This window comes from Glycine soja, chromosome 2 (genome assembly GCF_004193775.1).
Source record: "Glycine soja cultivar W05 chromosome 2, ASM419377v2, whole genome shotgun sequence".
In the NCBI taxonomy this organism is placed as follows: Eukaryota; Viridiplantae; Streptophyta; class Magnoliopsida; order Fabales; family Fabaceae; genus Glycine; species Glycine soja.
The window spans coordinates 44,866,702-44,883,057 of NC_041003.1; the positions used below are offsets into that span (position 1 = coordinate 44,866,702).

Consider the following 16,356-nt stretch of genomic DNA (forward strand, 5'->3'; position numbering starts at 1 on the left):
ATAATTTTATTTTAAAGATTAAAAAATTGTTATTTGTTAAGTATGTCTCTTTGTACATTATCAGTGTCAATTTTTTTAATACTCATTTTAAAAATAATTAAACATATATTAAATAAAATAAGAGTCAAATTTAAATTTAATACTAGATTATATAGTAATGCATAAATAAATAAAATTGACTGCTTAAAAAATTTAAATTAATTATATTTTTGTCTTTCAACTTTTTCAGATTTTCACTTTTAGTTTTGACTGATCTTAATTCCTAAACTTTTGTGCCAGTTGAAAACAGCCAAAAATTGATTCACAGACATTTAATAAATAAATCATTGACGGGTTATTCGCAAAAGAGGAATGAATCTAAAAAAATCAAGAACGCTACAGAGTTTCCTACTACCCAGAATACATTGAAAAATCATTGGACTTTATGCAAATTGCAAAAGCCTTACATCAATTGAATAAATTTTTTTATCAGAAGCCATCAATATTCAATGGTCCGACTTTTGATCAAAGGGCCCAAGAACGATGTTTTGGGTCGGTGGTCCTTAGGCATGGTTTCTACGCAAGTAAAGACCAGAGTGGGGTGTCTTTGACGCAAGTCGTTGTCAGTGGAACGATGAATCCTCGGCAGCCACCAAGACAACACGCAACCAAACTCACTCGGGAAACAATGGAATTGCACGACACCCTTTGCTCGACAACCAAAAAAAAAAAGACAAAAATTAAACAAAATCAATATCTCAAAAACCAAAAAATCCATTCCAATGGAGGGAATTGCTTGGGACACCAGCAATTTCTGAAAATTCCAAAAATTCTTTTATGGTATTTTCAGTCTTAGATAGCAGGTTTATTTTTTCATTTCTGCAGCGTTATTTTTTTTTTCATAAAATTTTCATGACTCTAAGTTGTTTTGATTAAGGGTGATTTTGAAGCATGATGTACATGTGTTTGTGAAGAATATACTCTCAATTTCCGTCATCGAAAAAGGACATGAGTGCAAAAAAAAAATTAACGTATGTACAAATTGAGAATATGTATGGTCATACAGATTTCCACTCCATATGGTGAAATTGTTTTATGTTTTTTATTTTAAATTTCACAATAATAAATTAAATCAATTAGAAAAAATTAATTCAGTTATGGCCATACAGATTACAAAATTTTGCAATGATAAAAGAAAATAATTTAAAAAATATTTTAATGATTAATTTACTAATTGGTTAAATTTAACAATAATAAAAAAATTTCATTTAGTCATTAATTAAAAATAATTTATTTCAAAAACATGTCAAAAAATTTTCAAAAACAATGGATAATATTATACATGACAAAACAACTATTATATATAAGAACATTGTTGCAACAAATTTAAAATCAACACATGATAGAACAATTATTATAAAACAACTAATATATAATTAAAATGTTGATAAGAATTAAAATGTACATAATAATATTAAAATGTTAAAAGTAATTAAAATGTTCAAAATTCTAAATTGTTCATAAACACGACCAATAGAGCACACGGTTAACATTGGGAGCAATGAATTCAAAAATAATTTTCATGTCAGCGATCAACGACAAGGTCTCACAGAAATATTTCCATCTAGCTCCAATTTTAAGTGTCTTCCTATAATGATTGAACACGAGCCGACATTCTGCAACGTCCTCCAAATGCAAATGCGTCCAACCTTTGTCTTTAACAAAATAATACATGCGACTTGGAACGTCCTGACAAATAAAAAAATGTTATGTCAACAATTTATGTTATCAAATTTAAAACTTAAAAAATAAAGAAATGAAATTAGGAAGTTGCTTACGAGACTGCTATAGGAAACTTTATGCTCAGTCAAATAACCCTTGAAGGTAACATAATCTGGACAGGCAACTAATCTTGAATATAGTAAGAAAAAATACATTCTTACCATAATGATGCAAGGATACTAGATGATCTCCGGTCAACGGGTAAAAATCTCGTAGTATTGTTCACCCTACTACAATGGCTGGTTGATCCAAATCTTTGTTGTACACAACGTTATGATAATTTTCGTCTTTGTCAACCAAATGTCATATAATATCCAGTATGTCCTTCCACTTGGCAGCATATACCTTACCAACTTCACCGAAAATCTACATGTCATATTACAAAATAAGGTTGGTTAGTTACACGAAATAACACAAAAATCAAATGTTAATTAAATCAAAATGAACATGACCTGGTCCCTGGCGTGAACGGTCTGGAAAAAAGCCTCTGTTGGAGCCGCGACATTCAGCATCCTGTTTGTCATTTTCCTCCCCTCTCCGTGTTCTTCAATGGTTAATTTTGACATAATCAACCAATTAACAGGCATTCAAGCACAAAACAGAATTAACATTTAAGTAACTAAATGTTAATTCTTACTAGGCACATTCGCAACAAGCTCTTCCAGTTTCTCATTGAGGCTGGTCCAACGTGATGACGACGCACGAGAGTGTGGTGACATTCTGAAATATATTTGATAAAATAATATTTTAATATTTTTGTTCTACTTTTCATGTTTCTAATCTAATGTTTGTGTTAAAAAACTAATATAATCTAATGTAAATTGTAATCTAATCCTACTAATATTTTCCTATTTCTAATCTAATGTTTGTGTTAAAAAACTAATCTAATCTAATATAAATTGTAATTTAATCCTACACACATTTCTTAGATAAACTGAATAATAAATAAATCATTCATAAAATCAATAATAAACAAACTAAAATCAATATAAATATCCTTCATTTTTTCTTATTTTTTTTCTAATAAAAGAGCATTTTAAAAATTAAAAAACCTTTTTTTAAAAAAAATCATACGGATTGACAATCCGAATGACATAAAAACTTTTATTTAAAAAAAGCCACCAATCCATATGGCATAAAAACATTTTTTTTTAAAAAAGGCCATGATTGCCAATCCGTATGGCATAAAAACATTTTTTTTAAAAAAAAGTCATACGGATTACCAATCCTTATGATTGTTTTCCTTAAAATATTTTTTTTTTTTAAAAAAAAACCATGGCAATCCATATGGCTTAAAACAGTTTTTTTTTTTTAAAAACATACAAATTGTCAATCTTTATAACTGTTTTCCTTAAAATAAACTTTTTTTAAAAAAAGTCATACGATTGACAATCCATATGACTTATAACAGTTTTTAAAAAAAACCATACGGATTCAATCCGTATGATTATTTCAGTAAAAAAAAATTAAAAAAAGTCATACAGATTTGCATTCCGTATGGCTTAAAACATTTTTTAAAAAAACTCATACATATTGTCAATCCATATGAGTATTTCAGTAAAAAAAAAAAGCCATACGAGCTTAAAACAGTTTTTAAAAAAAAACCCATACGGATTGGGTATTTCAATAAAATAAAAAACCAAGCAGATAGAGAGAAAGCAGACAAGAAGATACACATAGAAGAAGCAACAATAATACAAATCAAAGAAAGAAGAAAATTCACTTACCTTGACGGGAGAACAACTCGAGGAAGTGAAGAGGAGGCAACGAAGAAGAGGTCGCCGGAGAGGAGAAGAGGAGGCAGATTTTGGAAGAAGAAGAAGAAGAAGGCTTCTCGAGGAGGGACGAAGGAGAAATTTTTTTGGAAATGTACAGTGATTTGTACGGACGAGTCACTGTGCTGCTTTTATATTAAAGGTGAAGGGCATTTTTACCCTTTCACCCACGTTGCTGGATGCCCCAAAAAAATGCTCGGTGCCCCAAGCGACACCCTCCAATGGAAGCAAGCAAGCAACGAAAGAATTTGGTCTCCAAAAGGTTTCGACTTTGCCGCAAAGTGTTGAGAGTGCGCCACGGATCTGGTCTTGATGCTCACTTAGGTGTTCGACATACGCACATCGTCAAAATCTGAGGAAGAGATGCGAGTGCACTACGGATCTGGTCAAAAATTGACATGTGTCACTCATAAAATTGCTACATCATCAATTACCAGAGATTTAACAGCAAAGCCTAAAAATGTTAACGGACACAAACATGAGACCAAGACTAATCAACTTTTTTATTAGGGACTAAGTAAAAATTAAAGAGGTTCGAGAACCAAAAACAAAGTTAACCCAAAAAACTATTACACAAACGGACAGATATAATTTTAAAGTATCTCTTTGAATCTCTACTGAAGCCAATGTGTGGTAGCTTTGACAATACTACTAACCAAATACCAAACCCGGTTTTTCCAACCTTGGAACAATCATGCATACATAAGGTTTTGACATTCCACACTGCATGGCCATGAAAAGGGACCGCAATTGGGCATAGGGAAAATGAAGTTCCTTCGTAAAGTAGATCTGCCACAGCCATGAATGATTCATCTCAAGGTTTAATTTTGACAGAGAACAAAACATATCCAGATTTGGTGTACACAAAATTCTAATATTCTATATCACTAAAACTTTTGCAATTAATTTACAGTATGACATCTTTATAAGCATACTGACTTCCGTGAATGAAAAATGCTATAAACAGCTGGAACACAGTAAAAGAAATCCTAAGAAACTTCCCTAAAAACCTAATCTACTTTTTTCCCTCTTTTTGATACAAAAAAGAACCCAATTCAAATGTTAACTGGTGACTTCTAATATCTATTCCATTTAAAACTTATGGATAACATCCTAATTAACTGTACAGAATATTGTAAAAGTGATGCGTGTGATAAAAGAACCTTGCTAGGAAGCTGGAAACCCTATCTGCTAAACTCTTCATCCCACTTGGACCTTGGAGCAATAGATAGCAAGTAATTCACAATAATGGATTTGCCTGTACAAGGAAAACACTAAATTCTCCGTTTTCCCCGTCTTCTGGTGTCTATATCAACTAGCCTAGATGATGATGGAGCAGGTAAGGGTGCTGACAGACCAATTGATTCTGGAATATCAAGATTGACTCCCATAGTTGGGCCTGCCACTGCACGCTTGATGTCCAAATCATTTAATTGGTGAACTTCAAGTCTTACTTTGTCGATCTGTTAATCAAAATGGTGAAATAAACAATAAATAACTGTAAACCCAAAGGCATACTACATATTGATTCTTTGTCGAGATGAACTTACTATTTCAATATGATAAATGGATGCATGTGCATTAGTAAGTCTCCTCTGCAAATCTTCTAATTTTTTGTTTTGATACTCAGCATTCTCCATTTCATTCCCCCTTTCACCTAATTCTTTATATAAGGCTGCAAGAGCCAGGAAGTATAGTTGAAAATGTTTTCAATAAAAACAAATCTTACAAGATACATCAAGAATACAGATAAGGGTGATAACTAAAAACGGAACATCTGAGCAGAAGATACAAGTAATATATATATATATAGAGAGAGAGAGAGAGACAGAGAGAGAGAGAGAGAGGCAGCCCAGTGCACAAGGCTCCCACTTGATGGGGTTTGGGGGAAAGTTAGATGTGCACAACCTTACTCCCAGAAAAGGAGAGGGTGTTTCTATGATTTGAACTCGTAACCTCCAATTAAATACACCAAGTAGATGCCAGGACACCATTTCGGAAATTATACTATTTAATCATTACCCCACTTACATAGGAACCACTCTTACACAAGGTTTATCTTCCGAGTTCAAACCAGAAATTAGCTCATCAATTAGCAAGCAAGGCAAGACACTCTGGTGGCTATCCAAGTACGCATCAACAAAGTGTGTAACTAGGGAGCACTTAAAGTCATAATAGATTTGTTGCATTCACAAACTAGGTAGTCTTAGGTAAGTACCTGTCAAAACAGATAGCACCCAAATCTGAGTAGGAATATCATAAAGTTTCTTTGCTAAGGTCAAAGAAGATCTCAATATCTCTCTGGCTTGTACAGTGTCACGTAATGCCAGGGCCAAACTACCAAGGATCGTCAAATATTGTGAAACAAGTTGAAGGTTCCCCAAATACGTATGTGTCAGCTGCAATCCCCTTGCCAGGCGATTCCTGCAACAAATTTGCAACTTAAAGGAAGGTAGAAGAATATGTGGATGGAGCCGATGGAGGTAAGTGTTCAGTAGCAAGTGAGGTTCTATTGTGGAGGTTACTTAATTTTAAGGTCCATAATCCATATAAGTATAACGATCAAATCTATTATATGACAAACATTTAAAGAAACATTCACCAACTAAGGCATAGCTCTGGTTTTTTTATAAGAATGAAACCGTCCAAATTTTTGTCTCTAGATTTATGTTTAGAACCAACAGAAGGCACAGCAACTGTTCCTATTGTTTGTATCCATGTTTTAGAAATTGACACAATGAAGAAAAAGGGTCAAGAGTCAAGGATCAATCTTTCAACAGGGGATCTTAAATAATATACAACAAAAGTATAATAATGAATAACTACAGGTAAAGTACATTTTTTTCATGTGGATGCATAATTAAAATAGGATTAATTAAATATTTATTCATACTTATTTTTTTATTGTAGTCTACATGTTTTTGTAAATACTTAGTATACAAATATCTACCAACATATATTTTTTGTAAAATTAAAAAAAAAATAAAACTGTCATATACATTAAAAAATTGTAGACTGTAAACTTAACACAGGTTATCGAAAAACTTACCTTGCTTCTTGTAGATCCTGTTGCTTCATCAATAAAAGACCATAAGCAAAAAGAACACCTGTTTTCTCTCTAACTCCTACGAAAGAATCCATTACTCCATAAACCGGCCCAATCAAATCAAGTGCCTGTGGGAAAACTATCATTCAATTAAAAAATATTCTCCATGGAATTAAATTACTTAAAAAGAAAGTATGTGGAAGTGGAACCAATTTAATTTGCAATTAGAGATATTTCTCCACCTGTGAAGAAGATTCAGCATCACCAATGCAGATGTAAGAGACAGCTGCATAAACTTGGCACATAGCTTGCATTGATTTGCTGTCTGTAAGCTACACATAAATATGTAGTCATTACTTCAATATCTGGAAGTTATCCCCATCAACAATTTATAACCAAGCTCTATACAGAAAAACATAAATATAGTCTCCAGTATCCCTAATCAGTTTATAGATGTGTCAAAATTACCAAAACTATAGAGACTACATCTTGTTCACTACTAAAATATTCCATTTAAGTCATAGACATATCATATATATATATATACCTTCACTGCTTCAATAAAATGAAAAGCAGCTTCGTGATAACAGCCAACTGAATGAGCATATTGGCCTCTAAGCATCTCAATGATGCATTCACATGCCTGTAATATGGTTGGAAACCGCATGAACCAATTTTTCATCTGTACCAAAGCCTGAAAAATTGCAGTGATTATCATTAATGATTTCAATTCTGGAACATAAAGGGATTCACATTAACTACCAACTTTTAAAGTCTACAGGTATAAGAAAAATATCACCAGAAGCAACCCAGCTAATAAGGTGGATTATGAAGAGGGATTTGAAATTTTATGGAATAAAATGCAACTTATCATGTCTTCTCATCCTTAGAGCTGACAAAATATACAATAGAATGATATCCAACCTCTTGTGCTTCAACAAATTCTGCTCGCGTGAGCTCTATAGCCACTTTGTTTTCAAGAAACTGAATTAGTAGCATTAAGTACACACCAGCCATCCAAATAGAAGAGTGTTGTAAATCCACTTCTGGTAAAAAAGAAGGTTCAACAAGGTTGCGTAAGGAATCCTTGTTTGCATGGCAGCATAAGCATCTTATAGACAAGATAAGAATAACCAATCTCACCTCTAACACCATCAGTAATTCCAAGCTTCACTAACTCATCTGCAGGGAAGAACTTGAAAATATGAAAAACTGAATATTATTGGTTGAATTTACATATATAGCCCTTTTATAACATATAAACCTAAATACTTTAATACCGGCCCAAAATAAAATCTCATTTGTATGGAAACTGATAATCATTATAATTGAGAAATTTGTAAAAATACATTATTAACAATATTTACAATGTGGGACACAATTACCACAAAACAAATATTATTCATAGGTAAGATACGTTCAAAGTAGCTACAATTTTTCAGTCTCCAAAGCAGTGTATAACAGCAATGACTAACATGGAAATCCATTTGAATACAGAAACAACTCAACTCACCAATCATGCTTTCAGAAAAATAATTCAGAGGAGTAATGCTTCTAAATTCTAATCAGTTGATTCTTCCTAATACATTTCACATTAAAGCCTAGAAACCAACAGAAAAGACATTTTATGAATGTGATTGGACATATAGAATAGCTGCTGACTGATAGACAGTTGAAGTGCAGGTGAAAAGGTATAATTCAGACAACATTAAAAATTATCACAGGGCTATTTGGACAGCCAATTCATACAAATTGATTTCACATACCATAATAAGTAATTATTATTCTGTACTTAAAATAAGAAGTAGTGCTGTCAAGTGATTTTGGCTTTATATGCCAAGCAAAAAATTGGGATCAAACCCAAAAGAAGAAAAAATTACACAAACTCACAAAAAAGGTTGGTGAACAACCTTGAATTATATTCATCCCAGACTGTATGCGTTTTGCACACTCCTTAAAAAGTCCTTTTGGGCGCCCAAATACAACTACTATTAGATCAACTAATGCATAGACAGCACTTTTAGGAAGCCATTCGCCATCAATAGGAGGAGGTGCTAACTGAAGCTTATCTCCTATTATCCTTCTGACATTCCCAAAATATACTGGTTGCAGTGATTCCTGCCCAATTGAACACAATCCAGTCATGCTTTTCAGTTGCTCCTGAATCATTGTTTGCTTTTTAGATAATGCTGTCCTATCCCTGTAGTGAAGGTCAGATCGGGAGAGACTTTGGTCTAAAGCATTGAGCTCATTCACTAGCTCTTGTATACGTTGTGTTTGCTGCATATCAATCTTCATGGCAGCATCCAGATTGTCTACATGGGGTGCAGCATTCTTGTAATCACATAGCCGCAGTCGATAGAATATGTGCAGTAATTCATTATAAAATAGTAAGCCAGGGCATTGTCGTCTCTGAGTAGTGTGTGGAAGCAGGAGAAAATAAATTAGATCAAAGGTAAAAAAAAGAATCATGGTGCATCTCAGTTAAAAACATACAGTGTCTATAACTGTGCATTGTCTGCAAAAGAAAATGGGAAAGCAATAAGCTAAAGAACATTTCACTCACTTTATCTGGATCAATTGACTCCCAAATCTGGTTGCATCTATTAACAGCTTGCTCAACCAAATTATCATCATCCCATTGCATGAGGCGGACATGCAATATTGAAGTGGCAAAAAACAACTGATCCATTATTGTAAAACAAGAAATTACAGACAGCTGAAGCAAAATATCATATTAAACTCAGCACAAATGGAGTGTCCTTTAAGCATAGTAGAGAGTTGACAGTTGACACACACAATAGACGTGACAAACAACAAGCTTTTTGAAAATTCTATTTATTGATGGTAGAAATTCACTATCGAATCAGTGGCAAAGAGCAGACAAAGAAGCAAAGAACATGTCTTTTCGTGTAATTTGTAACCTTTGACAACATACCTGCAACTCCGGGAAGCATACTTCAGTAGCACAGGCATATCCACACTCTAAGGCAGAGATTGAACCCTGGTAGTCTCCTTCAATTGATAAAGCATTTGCAAGCTGTGAATTGAAGTTGCAAAACCACAACTTCATGGAAATCCTTCAAGAAAATAAACTAGAAACTATGAATATGTAGTAGTAGCAGTGTTAGTCAGAATAAGTAGCATGCAATATGAACAACTTGACAACACACTATAAACATAAATGATAAATAACTGACTGTTCCACTTATCCATTGGTTCATTAATATCAAATATCAAACATCTTTGACAATTATTAGACATGCATACTCATGTGAAAAGGGAAAGGTAATTTTGATGTTGAAAATATGCAGAATATGTATGTATACTACATACCATGGTTACTAATTACTATTTACTATCTACGGGATTGTAGGCTACAGCTACTATTGTTATACTCCACCTCTAGCTGAAACATATAAATCATATGCACCAAGCTTGTTACAACTTACAAATGGTGCATACAACTGCATTATTTACAGCTACCAGATTAGCAAACCCCCAATTAAAAGGTGGAAGAGTCTCAGTTATTTATAAGTTAGAGTGGGAGAGATGACATGGTATGATAGTGTACAAATAATAGGAGTGAAACAGAAATAATAGTGATCAGTTTTTTAGACTTGGAGTAGATATTCTGCATCCCTATTGTTCTTATACAGCTTCTCGGTCTCTTCTACAGTATCATTTTGAAACAAATTCAGAAATTGTCTGTTCCATCAATAAACACTACATTCTTCACCTCAATTCTGATTATACTACTTCTACACTTTCCATCTAAGACAAAAATTATTGGCAATGGTAGAACCATGCCACAATAATACAAAAAAGGGAATCCATATGCAAGAGAATCATTCATTCAAAAAACTAAAGACTAAAAAGCCATTTCTATTTTCCACCCAATCTAAGAATCCCATAAAAAAAAGATAAGCATACAAAAACAAAAATCCTAAAAAGACCAAAGCTAGACCAGACATTAGTAACAACACAAGTGCTGTTAAATGGCAGCGCTATCATGGCTTTTTTTTTTGCCAACCGCCATAGGCAATTTGTGAAGGGAGACCCACTATATGGTGGCACTATAGGCAGCAATGGCGTGTTTATATGGCGGAATTTTGGCCTTCCGCCGTGTTCCGCCATTGATTACTTACCACTGCAACACATATGCCTCGTCAAAATTGTGAAGCATAACATTCACGAGAATAAAGTGAAGTGCAGTAACAACAACCATTGATTTTAATATGCAAGCACGCGAATAACAAAATCTGAAGCTATGACTACATTTTATCGGAGCTAAACTAAAACCTAAAACTGAAAATTCCAAAGTAAGATCTAAAAAATACAACGCATACTCGTATCCAACGGACGCAGTGAGCTCGAGTCCCTTGTGCAAGACCTGTTTCTGCGGCGGAATAGCTCCGACGAGATGGTAACACTGGCTGAGCAAGCTGTACGCTCTGCACTTCAATTCGAAGCAAGACGGAATAGACTTCAGAAGCAATTGCTGCAAAAAAGAGAGAAAGAGAAAACGATAAGCGAGAATTTTGAATTTGAATTTGAGAAAGTAGAACCGAAGAATTGAGAGGAACTAACGGAACGTTCGAGGTGCGACTTGGCGTGGTTGACGTTGTGAGAATGCTGGAGGAGAAGCGTGGCGATGCGAAGACGAGTCTTGACCTCGACGATAGGGAAAAACGACGCGTCGCTTTGGCATATGGCTTCGAGGCACTTCACTGCTTTCCCTATTTCCCCTCTCTTCTCGTGGTACTCCGCCAGTCCCCATAGCCCCTCCGCCACCGCTTCCATCCAAACGCGATTCTGCTTCTGCTTTTGTGCTAATAATCCTCTTCTCTTCTCCCTCCAATTCCAACGCGACAATTCCACAACCAAAAATTCAACTACCGCTTTTGCGTTTTTGCTCGCTACTTTGCTTAGCTTAGTTGTGGAGTCAAAAGTCAGCCACGGAAAAGAAAAAGAAGCGAAAATTGAAGAAAACAAAACAAACAGGAGCTTCCTCCGCTATTTTGCCTTAACGGGCCCTTCTTGGGCTACTGGATCGTTCTTCGCCTTTTACGATGGGAATTGATATTTATACCTCCCAATTCCATTATTATTAGACTTATCACATTATACACCCTCCATTCTAAAAAACTTTACCGTTCCTACTATTCATCCTTCTTCGGCAAACCCTTTACTGTTTTTTTCCACCCTTCCACTGCCTCCGGAGGCTCCGTCCAGACTCACACACCTCCGCCCCAAAGGCTGCAGGAAGTGCTCCTCCCCCAAAATCAGATCCAAAATTGTTTCAGATAACACATAATAACAAATCAGGTCCCAAAAAAGCTATCTTAGAACTCATATGAAGCCATACTCACAAATCCAGAGTTAATAACAAAGGTCATTCAAACCCACAAAATCAATATTCAACCCAAATCAAAATTGTTAGATAGAGGAATAAAAAATTGCTATTGTTCTGAAAAAATTGCAGTTAAAAAAAGTCACTTGTCTTTCTGATCCATGCTAGACATAGTCTTATTATTATTATTTTCAGTACACTCAACTGTCAAGTAAATCCTTAAACTTAACTACTTAATGTTATTTTTGTCCTTAAACAAGTGTATTATCACTTAAGTATGATGGTTTTTTATTTTATTTTTGAACTTATTATATTGTTGATTTGCATTTTCAGGAACTTTTTTTTGTATAAAAGGCATCCCTTTCTCGAGTAATTGATTTGAAATTTAGCGTGTTGTTGTTATGTAAGTCTGTTTTGGAATTTGTCTAGTAAAGGGTTTTGCATATAGGCAATTATTATTTGTCTTAGCTACAAATTCAAAGTTAAATGTCTAAAATGAATTGGTGAATTATATAGGACTATGCCCACTTTTAACATTGATGGTAGTCTTCATCTACACTTTCACACTCTACTTGAATTCAAAATTTCATCTCAATTCACTTTCATTTCATCCTACCAAACACTATAAATTTTGTGTGTGGAAGATGATAATCTCATGCAGTGAAAATTTTATGTCTAATGGAGGTTGCGATGGGATGAAAATAGATATAAGGATGAATATGGGTGTAAAAACAAAGTTTAAAGAAGGACAGAGATGGAGGGTTAGAATAGAGTTTAAAGAATAATGAAGATAGGGATGAAAAATAGAGTTTAAGGAATAAGAAAGATGGGTGTAAAAATAGGATTTATATTATTTTTATATGAAATGTTGTATCTAATGAGTGATGTTAAATGTTTATGGTATGATTGTACATCCCCTATAGTATAGTTAAATACCTAGTTGTTGGATGAAAGGTATAAAATATACTTATGCATTAGGTGAAGACATGACTTTTATGCCACCCTAAGGGTATGCAAGGGGTAATATCCCATAAGATGTCTATGTAAGCCCTACATAGACGAGTAAAGTTGAGGTTAAGAAAGAAAAAAGCAAATTCCCACTTGTAATACGAAAGTATGAGTTAAGAGAAATATAATGGTTTATGATAATGTAAATGTTATAAGTTGAGGTCCAAGTACCTTAGAGCCTTAGTGGTCTTAGAACTGACCACAAAGATCAACTCTAAGTGTCAAGGATAAATAAAAAAGAGAAACTCAAAGTGATAATATATTCTATCTAGTGAGTTGTAAGGACTAAATAAGAATTTGTGTGTTAATAGTAAACACAAGTTAGTATAATAGTTGTGAAAAATAAGTAATAAATAGGATAGTGTAGGTCCAACCGTAGATGAGGAAGGTTCCTAAAAGCCCCTTAAAGGTTAAGACGTAAGATCATGAGAGTTAAGAAATGACATGTTAGGATAGAAACGCTCTCATGTTTGCAAAGTCACTAGAGCATTCACTGAGACTTACGTTTCATTGTTTAAAGTTTCATGTTTTTTAGGTTGAACAAGAGAAAATCCTAAAGGATGGAGCTTAGTATTGCCCACAATAAAGGATGTTTTAGTTTGGGTATCTCCCATTGTATGGGAGTTTGTTTTTAGTTTAATGAGCCTTTGCTTGGAAGTTTTGATGACACCTAAATTCTAAGTTATATATATTAGTCAGATTAGCGTATTCTCTATGTTTTATCTTTTGTAAGAATCTTATAAAATGTATGATTTCTGCTTAATGATGCATGATGTCTTTATATTAAATGTTTCCATGTACAAGAAATCTAGGCATAGTTTTGGTAATACCTTTAGGGTGTTACACCCAAGGTACTATACAAATCTTTTATTAAAAAAGTAACATAAACCATAAAGGAACTAAGCTCAATATAGAAATCCTTAATTAAAAAAAAATAGTTACCAGATGCCTAAGGTATAAATCTAGGAAATTGGAACATCAAAACAAAACATCCTCTTATTAGTTGCTAAAGGTCTCCATTACTTACTCATTTTGAAACATGAAATTTAAACTGGCGAAACAAAGTTTTAGTGAGTGTCTTGCAAACAATACATTATTGCGAGTACTTCATAAACATAGAGTACATGAGTCATAACTTCTTACACATAACAAATGAGTCATAACTTCTTAACACATAAGGTGCATGGGGCATCACTTCTTTAACACATAGAGTATATGAATCATAACTTATTTTCTATATATAACATTGAATCAAAGAACATTTATACATGGTCTAAAGCTTAGCATGCATTAAATTCAACTTTTTTTTCTCCATCCTACATGATTGATTTGAGTACATAATCTTTTTTTTCTTTGTCACACAATTATCCTTTACCAAAGGATGTTTATTTTACCATCCTTTGGCTACCAAAGGAGATGAAAACCCTTCACTTGCCAGTAGGGTATAATATAATCCCTTAGTGAACAAATGACCCAATACAACATGTGCGTGCTTAGCATGAAAAACAACAAACAACGCGAGAAATCCAACTTTGTGATTTTGGGAACCTACGATCCTCTAACACATCGCACACTCGCACACCAAACATACATTTCAATGATAATCCCCACTGGACCTTGTCATTCAAGAGTGTTTGCAAATTACAATAAAGAAATTCCAAGAAGTAAAAAAAGGGTCAATATGAATAAATGAAACACATAACACAACAACGTGAAATAAGTCCCTCCAAATATATTCGATGTGACGCTCTCCTCCCTATCCCCAACATACGAATTACAAAGTCCTACCTATCTTATAAAAAAATAAGTTGAATACATATCGTTGTATACAATGGTCTAAATTAAAGTTAAAAGAGCATTCAATGTTTTCTTTACATGTTATATTAATTTGTTCAATTTAAAAGTTTTATTATTATTTGTCCTTAATATAAATTTTATTCTAGACTCAGTTTGTGATTTCTTTTCTTCCTTCCTTTAGTTTTTCATCCTTGTAATAAATTAGTATAATTATTTATCCTACATAAATCTAATAAATAAATTAGTAAATTTATAGCTACCTTTCTCAAGTACTTAAAAATCAGAACATACAAGTTGACATTAAACACATCAAATATATTCTCACAATTTTTTCATTATATATATAATACTCTTGTATGTATTGCACACGTGTACAAGCAAAAGAATAAAAGATGTATTTTTGTACATATAAATAATGGACTTAAATATATTTTTAGTATGTTCTTAGCATCTAGCAAATTGTACTTCTACAAGATATGACGTAGAGAGTGTTGAAGTGTTTAAGTATTTGTGATCCCCATACTCACTCCCTACACGGCACCTCGTGTAAAGCGCTCAAGCTATTATACAATGGCTAACTGAGATTTATTAATGGATCAAAGCTTTGAAGTTTATATAAAATTTGAAGATGTTCATGTTAATGTTGTCAATAAAAAAAAGATAATAATTTGAGTCAAAAAGATAATAATTTGAATGTAGACATGACAACGGGCGGGTCAGAACCGGATTTTGCTTACCCCATCCCGCCCCGACTCCCCCCATTTCCCTGCCCTGCCCCAAAACCCGATGGGAGTGTAGATTTACCCATCCCCACCCCCCTGACCAAGTATTTCCCGCCAAGTCCCTGACATGCTTATAAAATTATAATTTTTTTTATAGAATGGAAAATATAATTTTAAATAGCAACCATAACATATTTCTAGATTATGACAACATAAAATCCAATCCAATACTAGGATAAAACCAAATCCATTCTAGATTGTACATGACATAAAAAATATTTTTTTAAATCAAAGAATTGACTAGTGAAGTCCGTCCTTCAAGTTTAGAAGGAGGATTGGTCATAGCCCAAAAGTGAGATGAATCAGCATAAAACTTGTGTTGAATCTTAAAATTATATATTTTATAATTATTCCATATTAAATTATTCAATCTTAAGATTTTGTTATTATTCTTTCTCTAATATGATTTTTATTTTATAGTTTTAAAAGAATTCAAGAATGAGGATAGATTAACATTAAATTTTCCTTTTTGAAAAAAAAACATCGTTAAAACAAATTACTTATAAAAAATTACTATAGTAAAGTAATTGAATAATATATTCATCTTTAAATATATTCAATCAATAAATTAGTAAACATGTTCCTATCCTTTTCCTAGCATCTAGAAAACATACTATTTTATGTTGAATATAATACTCCGGCCATATTTAACGTGTCTTTGAATTCATCCAGTCTTAAATTCATATTAAAAACATGCATGTAAAGAAGAATGATGCTTTTTTTCTTCGAAGTTATTAAAAATAATAAATATAATTAAATCAATAAACGGAAATAGCTTAGTTGGGTCGCGATCCATGCTCACCGCAATTGATATTTATTATTTTGAATAAAATT

At 33.2% G+C, this 16,356-nt stretch overlaps 1 protein-coding gene across 6 annotated transcripts; it reads right to left on the reverse strand.

The window, feature by feature from the left end:
- Nucleotides 1–1,427: 1,427 nt before the first annotated feature.
- Nucleotides 1,428–11,615, reverse strand: LOC114397502 (sister chromatid cohesion protein SCC4-like). Of its 6 annotated transcripts, XR_003663350.1 has the most exons (18): nucleotides 11,173–11,614; nucleotides 10,932–11,083; nucleotides 9,521–9,662; nucleotides 9,149–9,265; nucleotides 8,493–8,994; nucleotides 7,726–7,764; nucleotides 7,507–7,628; nucleotides 7,130–7,276; nucleotides 6,825–6,914; nucleotides 6,586–6,710; nucleotides 5,755–5,960; nucleotides 5,087–5,211; nucleotides 4,700–4,999; nucleotides 3,489–3,918; nucleotides 2,399–2,481; nucleotides 2,214–2,305; nucleotides 1,923–2,127; nucleotides 1,428–1,728 (listed from the first exon to the last, which is right to left on the reverse strand). XR_003663350.1 is itself a non-coding variant. In XM_028359579.1 (13 exons), the coding sequence occupies exons 1-13, from the start codon at nucleotides 11,383–11,385 to the stop codon at nucleotides 4,811–4,813; spliced, it is 2,169 nt and encodes a 722-aa protein (XP_028215380.1). In that variant the 5' UTR covers nucleotides 11,386–11,614; the 3' UTR covers nucleotides 4,397–4,810. The 6 variants fall into 6 exon arrangements, 1 of the variants encoding a protein (XP_028215380.1); XR_003663352.1 differs by lacking the exon at nucleotides 2,399–2,481; XR_003663349.1 differs by having other exon boundaries at nucleotides 2,214–2,481.
- Between the last annotated feature and the right edge of the window lie 4,741 nt (nucleotides 11,616–16,356).

Bases quoted from the DNA above. Each gene is read 5' to 3' on its own strand.
- LOC114397502 (XM_028359579.1), bottom strand. From the start codon at position 11,385: ATGGAAGCGGTGGCGGAGGGGCTATGGGGACTGGCGGAGTACCACGAG. The intron at 7,629-7,725 runs GTGAGATTGGTT...CTTTTTTACCAG, and splicing joins AATTACTGATGGTGTTAGAG to AAGTGGATTTACAACACTCT. The intron at 6,711-6,824 runs GTGGAGAAATAT...GTTTTCCCACAG, and splicing joins ATGCTGAATCTTCTTCACAG to GCACTTGATTTGATTGGGCC.